This window comes from Tiliqua scincoides, chromosome 9 (assembly GCF_035046505.1).
Source record: "Tiliqua scincoides isolate rTilSci1 chromosome 9, rTilSci1.hap2, whole genome shotgun sequence".
NCBI classification, from domain to species: Eukaryota; Metazoa; Chordata; class Lepidosauria; order Squamata; family Scincidae; genus Tiliqua; species Tiliqua scincoides.
The window spans coordinates 21,632,583-21,647,595 of record NC_089829.1 but is presented as its reverse complement, the minus strand read 5'-3'; the positions used below and the strand labels follow the sequence as shown (position 1 = coordinate 21,647,595).

Here is a 15,013-nt window from a genome sequence, read left to right as displayed (position 1 = left end):
TGGCTAGAGAGAGAACTTGGCTCACTAAAGTGAGTGGAATTCTAGGTTAAGTGCTGCCTGAAGGTGGCCACTAAAGGGAGATCCCTGTTACCTCTTATTATCACACTAGCTGGAAAGGACCAGCTGTGGAGAGTCCAGTTCTCAGAAGCTGGAAGCCACTCTTGTGTTTGAGCATTCCTGTTTCAGTTCTGCAAGGAGGTGGCACTGGCATGATGCACGACTGGGCAGGGGCTTTCTTTCTACTTGTTCTCAGTCATGTGTAAGTCAACAGACCTCCCCTAAGCTTTGTAAAATTGTTTGCATCTTCCTACGCAGTGCTCATTCTCATATCTTTTAATCTGATTGGTTGAATTTAGGTGAAGAACTGAATAGCTTTTTTTTTAGAATGCAAAAATACAGATTTTTCATCTTGTAAAGTAATCCAGCCTACGTATGGTTCTGTAGCTAGTGTGATGTCCGCAGAGGCTTAAAGTCAATCTGCTGTAGATGGGCCTCAAATATCTTCTATGTCTGAAAGGTTATACAACACTTGTTTCTCAGTTTTGCCTAATCATGTGAAGCAGCATGAAGCACACAGCAGACTTGACATAAGTGCACTGTAACTATGCTAACAGCACTGCTACTTGCCCATTCTGTAACCACACCCCTGCTGTTTGATGGTAGCAGGGGAGAAACGACTGCTTTAACTAAGTCCCTTCCTTTCAGCAAAAGCTGCCATCTCTACTTACATAGTGTTGTTAACTGTTTTCAGACAGCATCCTCTGTGGCTTGCAGAGATGGTGCTTCAGCACTGACAGTACTAACTGGCAGAGCACTGGAGCTGGAAGGCATTAAGCTAACAATTTCTCAGATTCAAGTGTGAAAATGGGCAGCTTAAATGTGTTACCACAGTGCAGTTAGCCTCACAGACCATTAGGGTTTCGATGCTTAAAGGAGATTGCAGTGCTCTGCCAGCAAGCATTGCTGTGGCTATAGTGGTCAAGTGCAGCAGAAGCACAGCCTTGCCAAGGAAGAATCAGGAGATTCTAGGCAGGAAAGTCCCCTGCAGACAGAATGCCAACAGTCAGACAACAGGGGGACTCTTAGAAACAAACTCCCTTGTTAAAGGAGGCTAAGCAGTCTTAAATTAGGAGGTGGGGGGAGATTCTCTTGGGGTTCTTTTTCTTTTTAGAGAAGGGCTTACGTCATTTGGTGCCCTCGGCAAACAGGGCTACCTTAGCATTGGTGCTCACCCCTCAGAGGAGTCCTGCCTGACAGGTAGCTAGAGTTCCCTGGGGTTCTCACAAGCTTAAGCTCCGACCACTACTGCTAGGCAGGTGAAGCAGAAGGAAGGGCAACATGTTTGTGAGAGGCTCTTTAATGGTTGCTTCCTCTAGCAGAATTCATCAAGAGGAACACTTTAGCTAAGATCAACATTATCAGTAGCTTGAGACTGTTTTGAATAACCTAGAAGCTGCAATTACTACAAAACTGTAATTAATAATTAGGCAAACATACATTTCAAAATTCACCCCCCAACCTTCATTTTAGTCCCTTGACTACTTTGCGTCAATATTTAAACAATGCTGTTCAGTGTGTCCCGGAAGAGCGAGGCGATGGAATTTACAGCTATGAGGACAATGTGCAACTGGAAAACAACATTCTCATAAATTACCAGGCTAACAAACCAAAATCTATCAATATATTAACTCAACCCAGTGACAGATGCAGGGCATGCCTCAGGGTCATGATCACAAACGAGGCTATTTACAGGTGTGGCGGAAAGAAGCTGCAGTCAGACGCCAAATGTGTTCTCACCGCTGTAGGCCACGTACAGGAAGCCATCCTCATCCTTCTCCTTCTCGTAGAGCTGCCCCATGGTCAAGCTGGAAGAATGTACACACGGCTGTGAGGTCGTGGTCAAACAGTCATCCTCACGCTGAGAGCAGTTGCATCGGGCCCGTGCGGGCTCCAACAAATCTCCAGAGAGCCAGAAGCTCATTGGAGACTGGGGGCTTCCTGAGGGCCACATTGAGAGGCCTCGAGGGCTGCAAGTGGCCCCAGGGCCGGGGATTGGACACCCCTGCTCTAGAGCAGTGGTTCTCAAATTTCTCCAAGAGAGTTGGAAATGCTGTGAGTTGTTGCGGGGGCAGGGCAGGAGTGTGGGGAGTGGTCCTAACTGTGCCACAGCAATTGCAGCACCCTGGGGACTCAGGGGCATTTTACTATAGCTAGGGGCATCCTGAGGATCAGAGCTGCAGATTGAAGCTCAGTGCAGCTGTGCAGAGGGTCCTAGCGGGCTGTGAGCCTCTGGGATCTTCCAGGATGCTTCAGGACTCCCCCAGATACAAGTAAAATGTCCCTGGGTCTCCATGGCAACTCCATGACTGTGGCACCAATGGGGCACCCATTCCTGCGCTGCTTAAGTGGGAACGGTCCATTTCCAATTCCCCTGATGGATCGTGACCCACTAGTTTGCAACTGCTGTTCTACAGAATTCTTATCTCTGTGCCCTCAAGGCCTTGGCAGCTCACAGGACAATTTTGGGTTCTTGGTTCAAACCCAATGGACTCAGGCAGGCTAATTTCCTCTCCCTGGAAACCCCCCCCCCCACAGTGATCTCTGATGTTCCTAGTAGACACCCCAGCATTCCAGGGCTCCTGGGGGCTGCTCAATTGTTTGATTTTCTCTCTTCCCACCGCTTTCCTTTTAATTTGCAAACAGACCCTTTCTGTACCAATATCACTAAGAAGTCCCCTGAATATGCAGCAGCACAACTCTTCTCTTTGCAACCATTGCTTCATGTAGGCAAACCCCAACTGGCCAGCCAGAGAAAATAAAACAATCACAGTCACACACACGCAAAACTGCTATAATTGAGAAGGGAAGAAAATCTAGCTTCCACCCCCCAACCCTGAATTATCACAACCAAAGATTTCCTTGTCACAAACAAAGGACCCTCCTGCTGCTGCTATGGGTCCCTGTTGAGAGCATGACTGGCCGGGACTCAGACTACAGCACTCACTGTGGATTCTCAGACCACTTTGGCAGATTACAGCCCCACTTGGAGGGAGGAGGCAGCAGCATCACATCAAACTCTACAGGAGGAAGCAACTGACCAGGCAGGCAGCACTCAAACCAAAGCCTTGGTGGGACTGAGAGAAGACCACTTTAAACAGCTCGTCCACACCAAGTCCTGGAAGGAGGTGGCAAATGGTGTCCCACAAGGCTAAGCAGGAGACAAAAGGCTTCTCACCTGGACTGTGGAACGGTCTTGTCTACAAAGAGGAATATTGCCTTTTCCGATGGCAGCTGAATCCTTTTCCTGATGATCCACATGAACTGGGCCACAGTGATGTCAGATGGAACCAGGTACTTCCTCTTGTCAATGTCCACAATCTGTGAGCCGGAGACCTTCTCGACAATCACCTGCTCAGAGGAGGACAGACAGAAGAGCTGCTTCAGTGCCAAGTCCACAGGTAGGACTGCCAGGAAGAACCGCCAAAGGCCCCCAGGATGAAACGCCCATGGCTGCTTCATGACAATGCTGGAGGGAGAGAAACAGCAGCAGGGAGTGGCTGGGTTTCACACATGGCCACTGACAGCAGTTGAGGCTCAGCCAGGCATTAGTGAGCGCAGGAAGCCACCAGTTCAGTACTGTACATGTTGACTGACAGCAGCTCTCCAGGGTTTCAAACGGGTCTCCTAACCTGGAGGCACCAGAAAAACGACATGCAGAGCTGGTGTCCTGCCAAGACAGGACAGTCTTCCCTAAAAGAAACTGGCTCTTTTGCTCCCTTCCCCCATCTATCAGCAGATGACAGTGTTGTTGCAGAGGTGCTCTTGGATGCTCTGGGGCAGCAGCCAGCAGTAATTTTCACACCCTAGCTGCACCCTTTCCTGGACAGGTGAGAACTGGCAACATTCATACATGCCCTGGCGACTTCCAGGCTGGAACATACTCTTCATAGGATGGTTGTGAAACTTAGCAGGATCATAATACAGCTGCAAGGAACTCCTGACTGGGACTCACCACACAGATTCCATGTTGGAGGTGCAGCAGTTGAGACTAAGCTGCGGACCAGGATTTTCCCAGTTCAAACCTCATTTCTTGTCATGGACTTGCTTAGACAGCCTTGGGAAAGCTGCTGCCTCTCAGCCTCAGCTCCCCAGCTTGCAATACTGAGATGCTATAATTTATAGTTCAGGGGCGACTGCAAGAATGACAAAATGACATACGTGATGAGCACTGCAAAACTTCTGCTAATGCTAAAAATCATCGTCTTCCAACTTGTTTCTAGGCCCAGTTCAAAATGCCAGAGCAGATTTTGGCCCTAAATGGCTTGAAAAAGGATATGTGAAGAACCAGCTCCATCCTCCTCCATGTCCCTAACCCCTGTGTTTGGGCAGGTAGTCATGTTAGATTCACAGACTATGAAAGTCCTTCCCTCAGGTTGCTTGCCTCTCTGTGGCATATGGATAGAAACTTTTCTGCTCAAGATAGCTTAGGGAAAATGTGAACCAAGCTCATGTCCTGCTACTTGCTGGCCATCTTCATGCAATAATTTATAGCTGGCTTTTAGCATTCTCAGTTGATGGGTCTCCTAGAGGCAGAAAAATGGGATAAAGAGGCCTTTAAGCACTCAGGACAAATGCAGGGACAAGCTGAGTGTACTATAAAAAAACTTGATAAAACAAATGATAGTCCCAAGATTTGTTCGGTGACAAGTCTTTCCTCTGCCTGAACTCCTTGCTCTGAAGTAAGAGAATAGAAAAAGGAGACCTAAAGCCCAATCCTAAGCACATCTACTCAGAAGTTCCATTATCATCAATGGGGCTGACTCCTGTAAAGGGTGGATCGAATTTCAGCCCTATACAAAAAGTAGGCAGTACCTTCCTCATGAGGAGCCAATAGTGTCTTTGCCTGTCTCGGGCAAGAAGTACCAGGGGAATGAATTGCCTGCAGGCAGGCTTGTTGTCCAGAATTAGCCTTCCAGGTGGGACAGGGCTGAGAGCCACAGGTTACAAGAGGCAGGCCTGGTGGCAGCTTCTCAGGCCCTTTGCTGCTAGTCCTCAAGAAGCAGTGAGAAGAGACAAGCCAGCAGGCTCCCTCCAGGAGGTACCCCAGGAATCAGAGGCCCCCTTTGAACATAAGAAGAGACCCTCTGGATCAGGCCAAAAGCCCATCTAGTCTAGCTTACTGAATGGACTAGTGGTCCATCAGATGCCTCAGGGAACACACAAGACAACAAGAGACCTGCATCCTGGTGCTCGCCCTCGCACCTGGAATTCTGAGGCAGCCTAGTTCTAAAACAGCGGTGCCCAAACCCCGGCCCTGAGACCACTTGCGGCCCTCGAGGCCTCTCAATGCAGCCCTCAGGGAGCCCCCAGTCTCCAATGAGCCTCTGGTCCTCCGGAGATTTGTTGGAGCCCACTGGCCAGACACAACTGCTCTCAGTGTGAGGGCAACTGTTCGACCTCTCGTGTGAGCTGTGGGATGAGGGCTCCCTCCACTGCTTACTGTTTCACGTCTGTGATGCAGTAGCTGCAGCAAAGGAAAGGCCATCCTTGCTTTGTGCAAGGCCTTGTATAGGCCTTGAGCTATTTCAAGACCTTCATTCATTCATATAAGTTCATCTTTAATCTATTCATTTATGTAAACTTAGGTAAATTTATTCAAATTCAAATGTAAGTTAATTCTTTCCCCCCCTGGCCCCCTGACACAGTGATAGAGAGACAATGTGGTCCTCCTGCCAAAAACGTTCGACACCCCTGTTCTAAAATGATTGCACATACCTGTCATGGCTTATAACCTAAGATGGACTCCTCCAGAAATCTGTCCAGTCCCTACTGAAAGGCCTCCAGACCAGATGCCATCACCACATCCTGTGGCAAGGAGTTCCACAGGCTAATTACACGCTGAGTAAGGAAAGATTTCCTGCCTGTCCCAACTCTCCCAACACTCAATTTTAGCGGATGCCCCATGGCTCTGGTGTGCTGTGAATCCACCAGTGCTCTGCGCAGGTGACGGTGGGGGGGTTAAGAGCCCAATCCTAAGCACATCTCAGAAGTAAGTCCCAGTAGCCAGTGGGGCTTACTCCCAGGAAAGTGTGGCTAGAATTACAGCCTTGCAGCCCAATCCTATGTGCCTACTCAGACGTAACTCCCACTAGAGTCAATGGGACTTACTACCAGGTAAGCGTACAGGGTCGCAGCCTAAGGCAGCGGTGCCCTCCGGGTGGAGGCTGGGCAGAAGCAGGGGGGGTGATGGGAGTTGCCCAGGCCCGGCCAGGGGGCGGGGCCGGAGGGACCTGTCAGCGTCCTGGAGGGGACGGGGGCGAGGCAGGCCCGCCCAGCGCGGCGGGGGAGGAGAGCGCCCCCTCCAGGGCAGGGTCGGCCCGACCCGGCCCCGGGCGCTCCGCGGGGACTCACCGGGACGCGGTCAGGGTACTTGGCTCGGATCTTGGCGGACTCCACGCAGCGGTGCTCTGTGAGGGAGAGAAGAGTGTGAGGGGAGGGGCGGCGGCGGGGAGGGGGCGCCCGGGCCCGCCTCGGCCCCCCCCCGCTCACCCAGCGCGTGGTCCTCCTTGAACATCCACTTCATGGCGCCGGCGCGGGCGGGTCCGCGGCTCGTTCGGGCCCTCACAGCAGCGACGACAACAACAACAACAGCCGCCACTACCAGCCACCCCCCCACTACGACACGGAGGGCGGGACTTCCGGCACCACTTCCGGCCGAGGGCTTCCCCCCCCGCAGCCTGGGTGACGTCACAAGGCCCTGTCTTGCCTTCAGCGCCTGACGAGAGGCCTGCTCGTCATCGAGGGGGCGGGGCGCCATGCGGAGGCCCCGCCCCTTGCGGAGCCCGCTTGATGGCGCGAGGACAGGACGCGAAGCGCCATTGGCTCCCTCGTCCTCCGCGCAGGCGCTGATTGGTCCGCGGGCGCGGCTGGCCGCGGTTGCTATGGCGACGGGCGGCGCGGGGCCTTTGGCATAGCCGCTGCCATGGCCCGGCTGGAGGTGCTGCTGAGGGAGGGCTGCCCCGGCGGGCGGCGCTACCGGGCCGGCCTGTGCTCGTTGGCGGCGCTGGGGCTGCTGCTGCTGGCCGCCCTCACGTACCTGCCACCCTTGCTGGTGGCCTATCGCAGCCACGGTGGGTGGGTTGGGGGCCGGGCAGGGGCGGGGACGCGGCGTCCTCTTCCTCCCGCGCTCATCGGCGGCCTCTCTTCTCCCCCCCCCCCCCGCGCAGGTTTCTGGCTGAAGCGGAGTAGCTACACGGAGCAGCCGCGCGTCCGCTTCCAGCACGAGGTGCTGCTGGTGGCCCTGCTGCGCGACGAGGGCGGCGCGTCCCTGGCCTGGAGCTCCTTCCCCGCCTGCAACCGGCTCCTGGGCGCCCGCCTGCGCGTCCCGCTCCTCTCGGTAGGCAGCACGTGGGGCGAGAAAGGGGCCCTGCGGAGGTCCCCCGCTCTTTGAGCCCACTCCTAGGCATGTCTACTCAGGAGAAGGTCCCGTTGGAGTCAATGGGGCTTCCTCCCAGGTAGGTGAATAGGATTGCAGCCTCAGAGCCCAATCCTTTGTGTCTACTCAGACGTAAGTCCCACTAGCGTCAATGGGACTTTCTGCCAGGTAAATGGATAGGACTGCAGCCTGAAAGCCCATTCCTAGGCATGTGTACTCAGAAGGATATCCCATTAGAGTTCATGGGGCTTCCTCCCAGGTAAGTGGATAGGAGTGCACCTTTTACCAAGAAAACACAGGTCATGGTTCAGGATGTGGTTCACCTCCCTGCATTACAATCTCTGAGCATGAACTGGAGGTTGTCCATGACTTTGTGTACCTTGGCTCAACGATCTCCGACACTCTTTCTCTGGATACCGAGCTAAACAAGCGCATCGGTAAAGCAGCTACCATGTTTTCCAGACTCACAAAGAGAGTCTGGTCCAACAAGAAGCTGATGGAACATACCAAGATCCAGGTCTACAGAGCTTGCGTTCTGAGTACACTTCTGTACTGCAGCGAGTCATGGACTCTTCGCTCACAACAGGAGAGGAAACTGAGCACTTTCCACATGCGCTGCCTCCGACGCATCCTTGGCATCACCTGGCAGGACAAAGTTCCAAACAACACAGTCCTGGAACGTGCTGGAATCCCTAGCATGTATTCACTGCTGAAACAGAGACGCCTGCGTTGGCTTGGTCATGTCGTGAGAATGGATGATGGCCGGATCCCAAAGGATCTCCTCTATGGAGAACTCGTGCAAGGAAAACGCCCTACAGGTAGACCACAGCTGCGATACAAGGACATCTGCAAGAGGGATCTGAAGGCCTTAGGGATGGACCTCAACAAGTGGGAAACCCTGGCCTCTGAGCGGCCCGCTTGGAGGCAGGCTGTGCAGCATGGCCTTTCCCGGTTTGAAGAGACACTTGGCCAACTGTCTGAGGCTAAGAGGCAAAGAAGGAAGGCCCATAGCCAGGGAGACAGACCAGGGACAGACTGCACTTGCTCCCGGTGTGGAAGGGATTGTCACTCCCGGATTGGCCTTTTCAGCCACACTAGACGCTGTGCCAGAACCACCTTTCAGAGCGCGATACCATAGTCTTTCGAGACTGAAGGTTGTCAATAAAAAAATGTCTGTGTGACTGCTGGACTGGGGCACCTTCCCTATGAGGAAAGGCAATGGTGTTTGGGCCTCTTCAGCCTAGAAAAGAGGTGCCTCTGGGGAACATGATTGAGACATACAAAATTATGCAGGGGATGGACAGAGTGGATAGAGAGATGCTCTTTACATTCTCACATAACACCAGAGCCAGGGGACATCCACTAAAATCGAGTGTTGGGAGAGTTAGGACAGACAAAAGAAAATATTTCTTTACTCAGCGTGTGGTTGGTCTGTGGAACTCCTTGCCATAGGATGTGGTGATGGCTTCTGGCCTGGATGCCTTTAAAAGGGGATTGGACAAGTTTCTGGAGGAAAAATCCATTATGGGTTGCAAGCCATGATGTGTATGCGCAACCTCCTGATTTTAGAAATGGGCTATGTCAGAATGCCAGATGCAAGGGAGGGCACCAGGATGAGGTCTCTTGTTATCTGATGTGCTCCCTGGGGCATTTGGTGGGCTGCTGTGAGATACAGGAAGCTGGGCTAGATGGGCCTATGGACTGATCCATTAGGGCTGTTCTTATGAACCACCTGGCAGCCACCATGCCCCACCTTTGTGGAGACTGCTGCCTGCTCGAATCCCATTCCAGAAGCTTCCTTGGAGGCTGCAATTCTGTCTACACTTTCCTGGGTGTAAGCTCCATTGACTCTAACAGGACAGGCTTCTGAATAGACAGGCATAAGATTGGACTCGCCTCTCCACACTGCTGCCCCTGGGACCCCTGCTTGCCCCCAGGTATCCGCCTCAGGAGTTGAGGCTAGAGAGCAGGCAGTCACAGGGCAGGCAACCTGGTGACAGGGCGGCTCCTGGAGTAGGGCTCAGGTGGTCCCAGTACTAGGGGCTGTCTAGCACCTGTACTACCGGTGAGGGTAGTAGATTGTGAGGGCACAATCTAATGCGTATCTACTCAGAAGTAAATCCTGTTGTGTTCAGTGGGAATTACTCTCAGGAAAGTGTGGGTAGGATTGCAGCCTGTTCTCTGGCAGAGGCTTGACCCTCTCCTTTTTGAGGTGGCCAGTGCCACCTCTGCATTGGTGGGCAAAGCAGGAGACTGGAGCCTTTGGCACTTCCTGTTCTGATTCCATGATCAGAACTGTGATTCCATGTCAGTCAGAACTGGAGCAAATTCACCATTATGGGCTGATGAAAATGCAGCTTTTAGGCCGAGTCAACCTGCTTTAGGATGTGCCCTGTAGTCCCTTGGTTGCGCCAGCCCTTGCAGATGTGGTGGCAGTTGAGGGAGGAAGTCTTGGCAGCTGTTTACCAACATGGGATAGTCCTTGAAAAGGAGGCTGTGGCAGAATATGTGACTGTTGGCCCAAGTGAGCTGGGCTTGACTTTGGTCAGCTGGTTAGAGATACTCTGGTCAATGTTCCTTCTGGCAATGGTTGGCAACCTTCAGTCTCAAAAGACTATGGTATAAACCTATAGCACCCAGTATTCCCAGGCGGTCTCCCATCCAAGTACTAACCAGGCCTGACCCTGCTTAGCTTCTGAGATCAGACGAGATCAGGCATTTGCAGGGTAACAGTTGCTCAGGGATGGGTATTCCTTGATCTTTAGAAGCTTCCAGGGACTGAGAATGTAGCTCAGGGAGTTGCTTTCATTAACAATTCTGTTCTCCCTGTAGGCTCGAGAAGAAGACACAAATCAAGATGGCCTAATGGACCGGCTGAATTTCTGCCTGGAACTTCCGCTACAATCTACTGAGCAAGTAGTTGGGGTTCAGCTGCTCCTGACCTTTACTTACCAGTTGCATGTGAGTATTTTGGACCTCTGCATGCATTATTCCAACTGTGTAGCTTGTGAGGTAGTAACCCTGTAAGATGGAAAATAAAGGAGCAACTGTGGCTTGGTGCTCAGCCTTTCATAAGTTGTTCCCTCCTACATATTGGGCCCTCATACTTAGGGCCCAATCCTATCCAGTTTTCTAGCACTAGTGCAGTTGCAATGCAGCTCCAAGGTAAGGCAACAAATGTTCCCATACCTTAAGGAGGCCTCTGTTATTACCTCCCCACCACTGGATACAGTGCGTGCCCCATTGGTACGGCTGCACTGACACTGGAAAATTGGATAGGATTGGGCCCTTCATTGACTCCTTAATTAGTTATTTTCCCAGGTCCTTGCCAGTGGACTCTTTATTTACTTGTTTCTTTTTTATAAGCAAAGCAAAAATTTCTATGCCACCTTTCTTAGTAGAAGGCACCCAAGTCAGTTCACAGCAGGGTTAAAATATTATTTTAAAAAATCATGTGAGCAAATGACACAATTGCCCTTTTACTTAAACCCTTTCTGCCCAATATTGCATATAGGCAACAGGTATCAAATGTGTATATCTGTGGGACAGAAATGGGTTAAAGGAGATCACAGTTTAAATTTTGTTGGAGGGAGAGTAGGAAGGAAAAATAGAATGAAGGATGAGGAAGAGTGCACAGATGCAGTTCAAGTCCTTGGCTTTGTTTGCAATAACGGATGAAGGCTAAAGCATTGAGCCAAAGGGTTCAGGGGAAAAGTGGGACTTATGGAAAATGGTGGCTGGTGCTTGGGGAGGAGGTGAGGGGGAAGCTATTTGAATGTTAGTCTTCAATTGGAGCCAAACTGTAGGGAGGCAAAATTCTGGGATTCTGTACACTGATGTATTTTTATTAGTGAATAATAAAGCAATAGGGGCTGGGATTTGATTTGCACCACCACAACCAGTCCCACTTGCCTCCCAAGCCATGCTGTCCCCACCCAAAACTACCCTTCCCCGTCTCTGTCTCAACCTCCCACAACCCTCTCCCATCCCTTGTGCTAGCCTGCCTTGGCCATCACAAATGTACTGTCATAGGGTTCGAAGCCAGACTTTGGGAGCTGGCGCAGTCCTCTGTGCTGACTCCCGAGGTGGTGCAATGTGCTTTATGGCATGTTTGCGACACCTTGCAGCTGGCGCAGGGGACCTATGCTGACCTAAGTGCCAGTTAGGATTGCTTTGCCTGTGTCATAGTTATTTCATGACATTAGATACTTATATACTGATATTGTAGGCTTTTCTTCTTAGTAGATTTACAGCCCAATGCTATCCACACTTTCCTGGGAGTAAGCCCCATTGACTAATGGGACTTACTTCTGAGTAGGCATGCATAGGATTGGGCTTTTAATAAGTATTTCTAGAATTGGTGGTAACTGAGAAGCTGATAATGCTGGTCCAAATGTAGTTACTAACAAACACTGTGGTTGTAGATATTGGGTGATAACTGTTAAAATGCAGGTAATTTCACAAAGTTCTGTTCTCTCCCCCTCACTTGATTACAGCTTCCCCCACCACCAACTTTTCTCCCTGCTTGAAGCCCATTGTTCTGTTAAAGCCACTTGATATTAAGATTTGGTGTTGAGTGTAACTGGCAGGTTTCATGTCAATTTCTAACAAGCAAATTTGTGCCACTTGTATGATGCTCAACTTTGTGCCATATTTCTTTATGTTGGACTTGTTACTGCTGTTGTTTCAGAGAATGTCCACATTTGTAATGCAAAGCATGGCCTTCCTGCAGTCTTTTTCCCCTGTGCCAGGATCACAAGTCTTTGTGAGTGGAGACCTGAAGCTTCAACAGAGGCAGCCACTGAGCCATTGTGGGCTGGACAACAGATACAATGTGAGTGGGTGGCATCTTCCTGTGTGGCTTTTGCATTCCTCATGGTGACTATTCCAGGTGCTGTGATGTGGTTGGGGCGATACCTTGTATTCCATGTGTGGTTATGCCCATGAAATGTGCATTTTGGGGTATTTAGTATGAGATAAGAGTGCAAACCCCTTATCCTGGGGGCTGGGGATAAGAATAGGCCCTCGGTTTGGCTGTACTTGTCGTAAGAGGCGACTAAACAGCCACCGGGTAGATGGGGCTCGTCAGCCTGGGAAGGCAGCTCATCTGAGAGAAGGAAAACTCTGATCCCAAACCTCCACTGCCTTGTGGCTACATCCAGTTATGGAAAAGGCTTCAGGAGTCAACCTCGAGGCAAAATCTGGAGCTGGAGTCCCTGAGGCAGTTCATGGCTGAACACAGTCACGTTCTGGCAACTCCTGCGACGCCGCTGGAACCAACCGTATTGGCCTCTGCCTTTCCATTGGACCATTTCAGCAACGTGGAGAGGGGGGATTTGCTGCATGGGTAACAGCCTATCCTTCATACCTACTTTACCCAGGCTTCACACACTGGAGAGGACACTCTGTTCCAGAACCATCATTCAGAGCGTGACACCATAGTCTTCTGAGACTGAAGGATGCCAAGAGTGCAAATTATGATGACTGTTTCCTGGGTTTGACATAGTGGTGCTTGTGGCAGAAAAGTTCCAGCAATAGCATACAGTCTGTGGAACAAATGGAGTATAAATACTGAACGTCTGGTGCTATTTCAGATGGTTAAAGAATTTTGTAGTGAAACAAAGTCATAAGGAAATTCTTTTTTACATAGTATATAATTCACCTGTAAAATGCTTGCCTGTATACAATTCAGTATACCTGTAAAACATGATGTTCTAACTGCAGCATAGTCAGATGTTGCAGAGATTTTCTTCAAAAGTTTAGGAATATTAGGCTAATCTTGGATACAATGCAGTCGGAAGCTCAAACAGCTACAGGGAATCCAATCCTCTGCATTTGCCCTACTTTGCGTAAGCTACTGCCTGGGGTAGTGTTGGGTGGTCTGGTACAGGATGGCTGTTCTTGCTTCTTGGCAAAATCTATTGTTTTGGCAGATCTCTGTGATCAATGGCACAAGCCCTTTCTCCCAGGACTATGATCTTGTGAACATTGTTTCAGCATATCAGGAGCGAAATGGTAAGTCTGCCTTATACGCAGCCCTTTTGGGCTTGGTCCTGGTGTTTGCTGCTGTTGAAACATTTTGAGGCATTCAGGCTACATGCCCTTGTGCTTTTACCTTTACAGTTACAACAGTTTTGTCAGATCCTGGCCCCATTTGGGTGGTTGGAAGAGCACCTGATGAGCCTTTTGTGGTCCAAACCATCATCCGCTACCCAGTGGAACAGATTATATATCCTTGAGCTGCAGGTGGCTGTGTGCCTTGTGAGCAAGAGCACTACTGCATTGTTTTTAGTCACTGCAGTGCTTGGTGGGTGGCACTCTGTAACCTTAATACTCATTGTGACAGCACACTGGTCCAGGAGGCTAACTTGCCTTGATCAAATATAGCAGGGATAGGCAAACTTTCAACTTTAGGGATCCTGGAACTTGTATAGCAATTGTATAAAAGATAAGATTTCAGCAGGTGCAGCTTGTCATGTCACAGATGACAAGATGCACCTGTTGTAATTCTCTCCTACACAGTAGTTAAAGGTCCAGGATCCCTAAAGTTGAAAGTTTGCCCACCCCTGAAATGTAGGAACAGTGATGAAGAATTTGGTGAATCTCAAGTGGGGATATAATCCTAGATGGGGGGAGGGGAAATGGAAGAGGTGGTTTGTGGTGGCTTTGATATCTACCTGGGAAAGTGTGTGTCACCTATACCACCTCTTGGATGGTCTTGGTCCCCTTTCATTCCAAGCTTTCACTGTTCTGGCCAGGTGTAACTGATATGTTCTTCTGCGCTTGTTCAGAAAACCCCTGAAAATTCTAAATAGGCCTTGACTCTTGCCACATATCAGCCGGGCTTCTGGGAGATGATTAAGTTTGCCTGGATCCAGTATGTTGCAGTCCTGCTCATCTTCCTCTGGGTTTTCCAAAGGATAAGGATCTTTCTTTTTCAGCATCAGGCGTTGACCACTGTGCCAGTGTCGCCAGTCCACCCTCTTTTGTCGTACAAAGAGCACCAGTCTTGACATGGGTCAAGATGAACGGATCTACCTCACTTGGATTCTCTTTGGACCTAGGAGAGGGGGAGGCAGTGGGGCATTTGGGCTCATGTACTCTTGCGCTCTCGAGAGCTCAGCAGACTCTGCCTTTCGGTGCGTTCACTGTCAGGGCAGGAAAATTTCAGTCTTATGATATAACTTTACAGTCTTGTTTTTGGCAATCTGTTGTTAGTTTCCTTGGATACATGGTATAATTCAGGCATAATCTGCACAGAAGTGCCTCCATACGTGCTGTATACCTTCAGCAGGTAAGTTTTACAGATTAAAAGCAGTGTTCATGAGCTGTACTGCCTTGACTGAATTTATGAGAGATTTGGTTAATTCTCCTGAGTCATCTATCCAGGTACTCTGAAGTGCTCTGGCTCTGTGCAGCCTCTTGTCCTTTGCCCTTCTGGTAATTGGCATCTGAGAAAGCTTCCCTTTGCCACTTGGCTGTGCTCCCTGGCATGGAGGAAAAGCACAGAATGACAGCAGGGTTTGCAGCAAGGGAGTTGCTCCCTGCACAAGGGCCTCTATTGTTCCTGCGAGGAGC

General features: G+C 50.4%; 2 protein-coding genes and 1 pseudogene across 2 annotated transcripts; 1 reads left to right on the top strand and 2 right to left on the bottom strand.

The window, feature by feature from the left end:
- Positions 1 to 1,341: 1,341 nt before the first annotated feature.
- Positions 1,342 to 6,721, bottom strand: GABARAPL2 (GABA type A receptor associated protein like 2). The gene is made up of 4 exons (XM_066637556.1): positions 6,550 to 6,721; positions 6,412 to 6,467; positions 3,236 to 3,408; positions 1,342 to 1,865 (listed from the first exon to the last, which is right to left on the bottom strand). Exons 1-4 carry the CDS (start codon positions 6,581 to 6,583, stop codon positions 1,775 to 1,777), a joined length of 354 nt encoding a protein of 117 aa, XP_066493653.1. The 5' UTR covers positions 6,584 to 6,721; the 3' UTR covers positions 1,342 to 1,774.
- Positions 6,722 to 6,963: 242 nt separating this feature from the next.
- Positions 6,964 to 14,748, top strand: TMEM231 (transmembrane protein 231). The gene is made up of 7 exons (XM_066637251.1): positions 6,964 to 7,130; positions 7,227 to 7,396; positions 10,268 to 10,396; positions 12,126 to 12,269; positions 13,369 to 13,450; positions 13,559 to 13,664; positions 14,268 to 14,748. The coding sequence occupies exons 1-7, from the start codon at positions 6,983 to 6,985 to the stop codon at positions 14,446 to 14,448; spliced, it is 960 nt and encodes a 319-aa protein (XP_066493348.1). The 5' UTR covers positions 6,964 to 6,982; the 3' UTR covers positions 14,449 to 14,748.
- LOC136660812 (5S ribosomal RNA) lies at positions 10,060 to 10,178 on the bottom strand (annotated as a pseudogene).
- Positions 14,749 to 15,013: the final 265 nt, after the last annotated feature.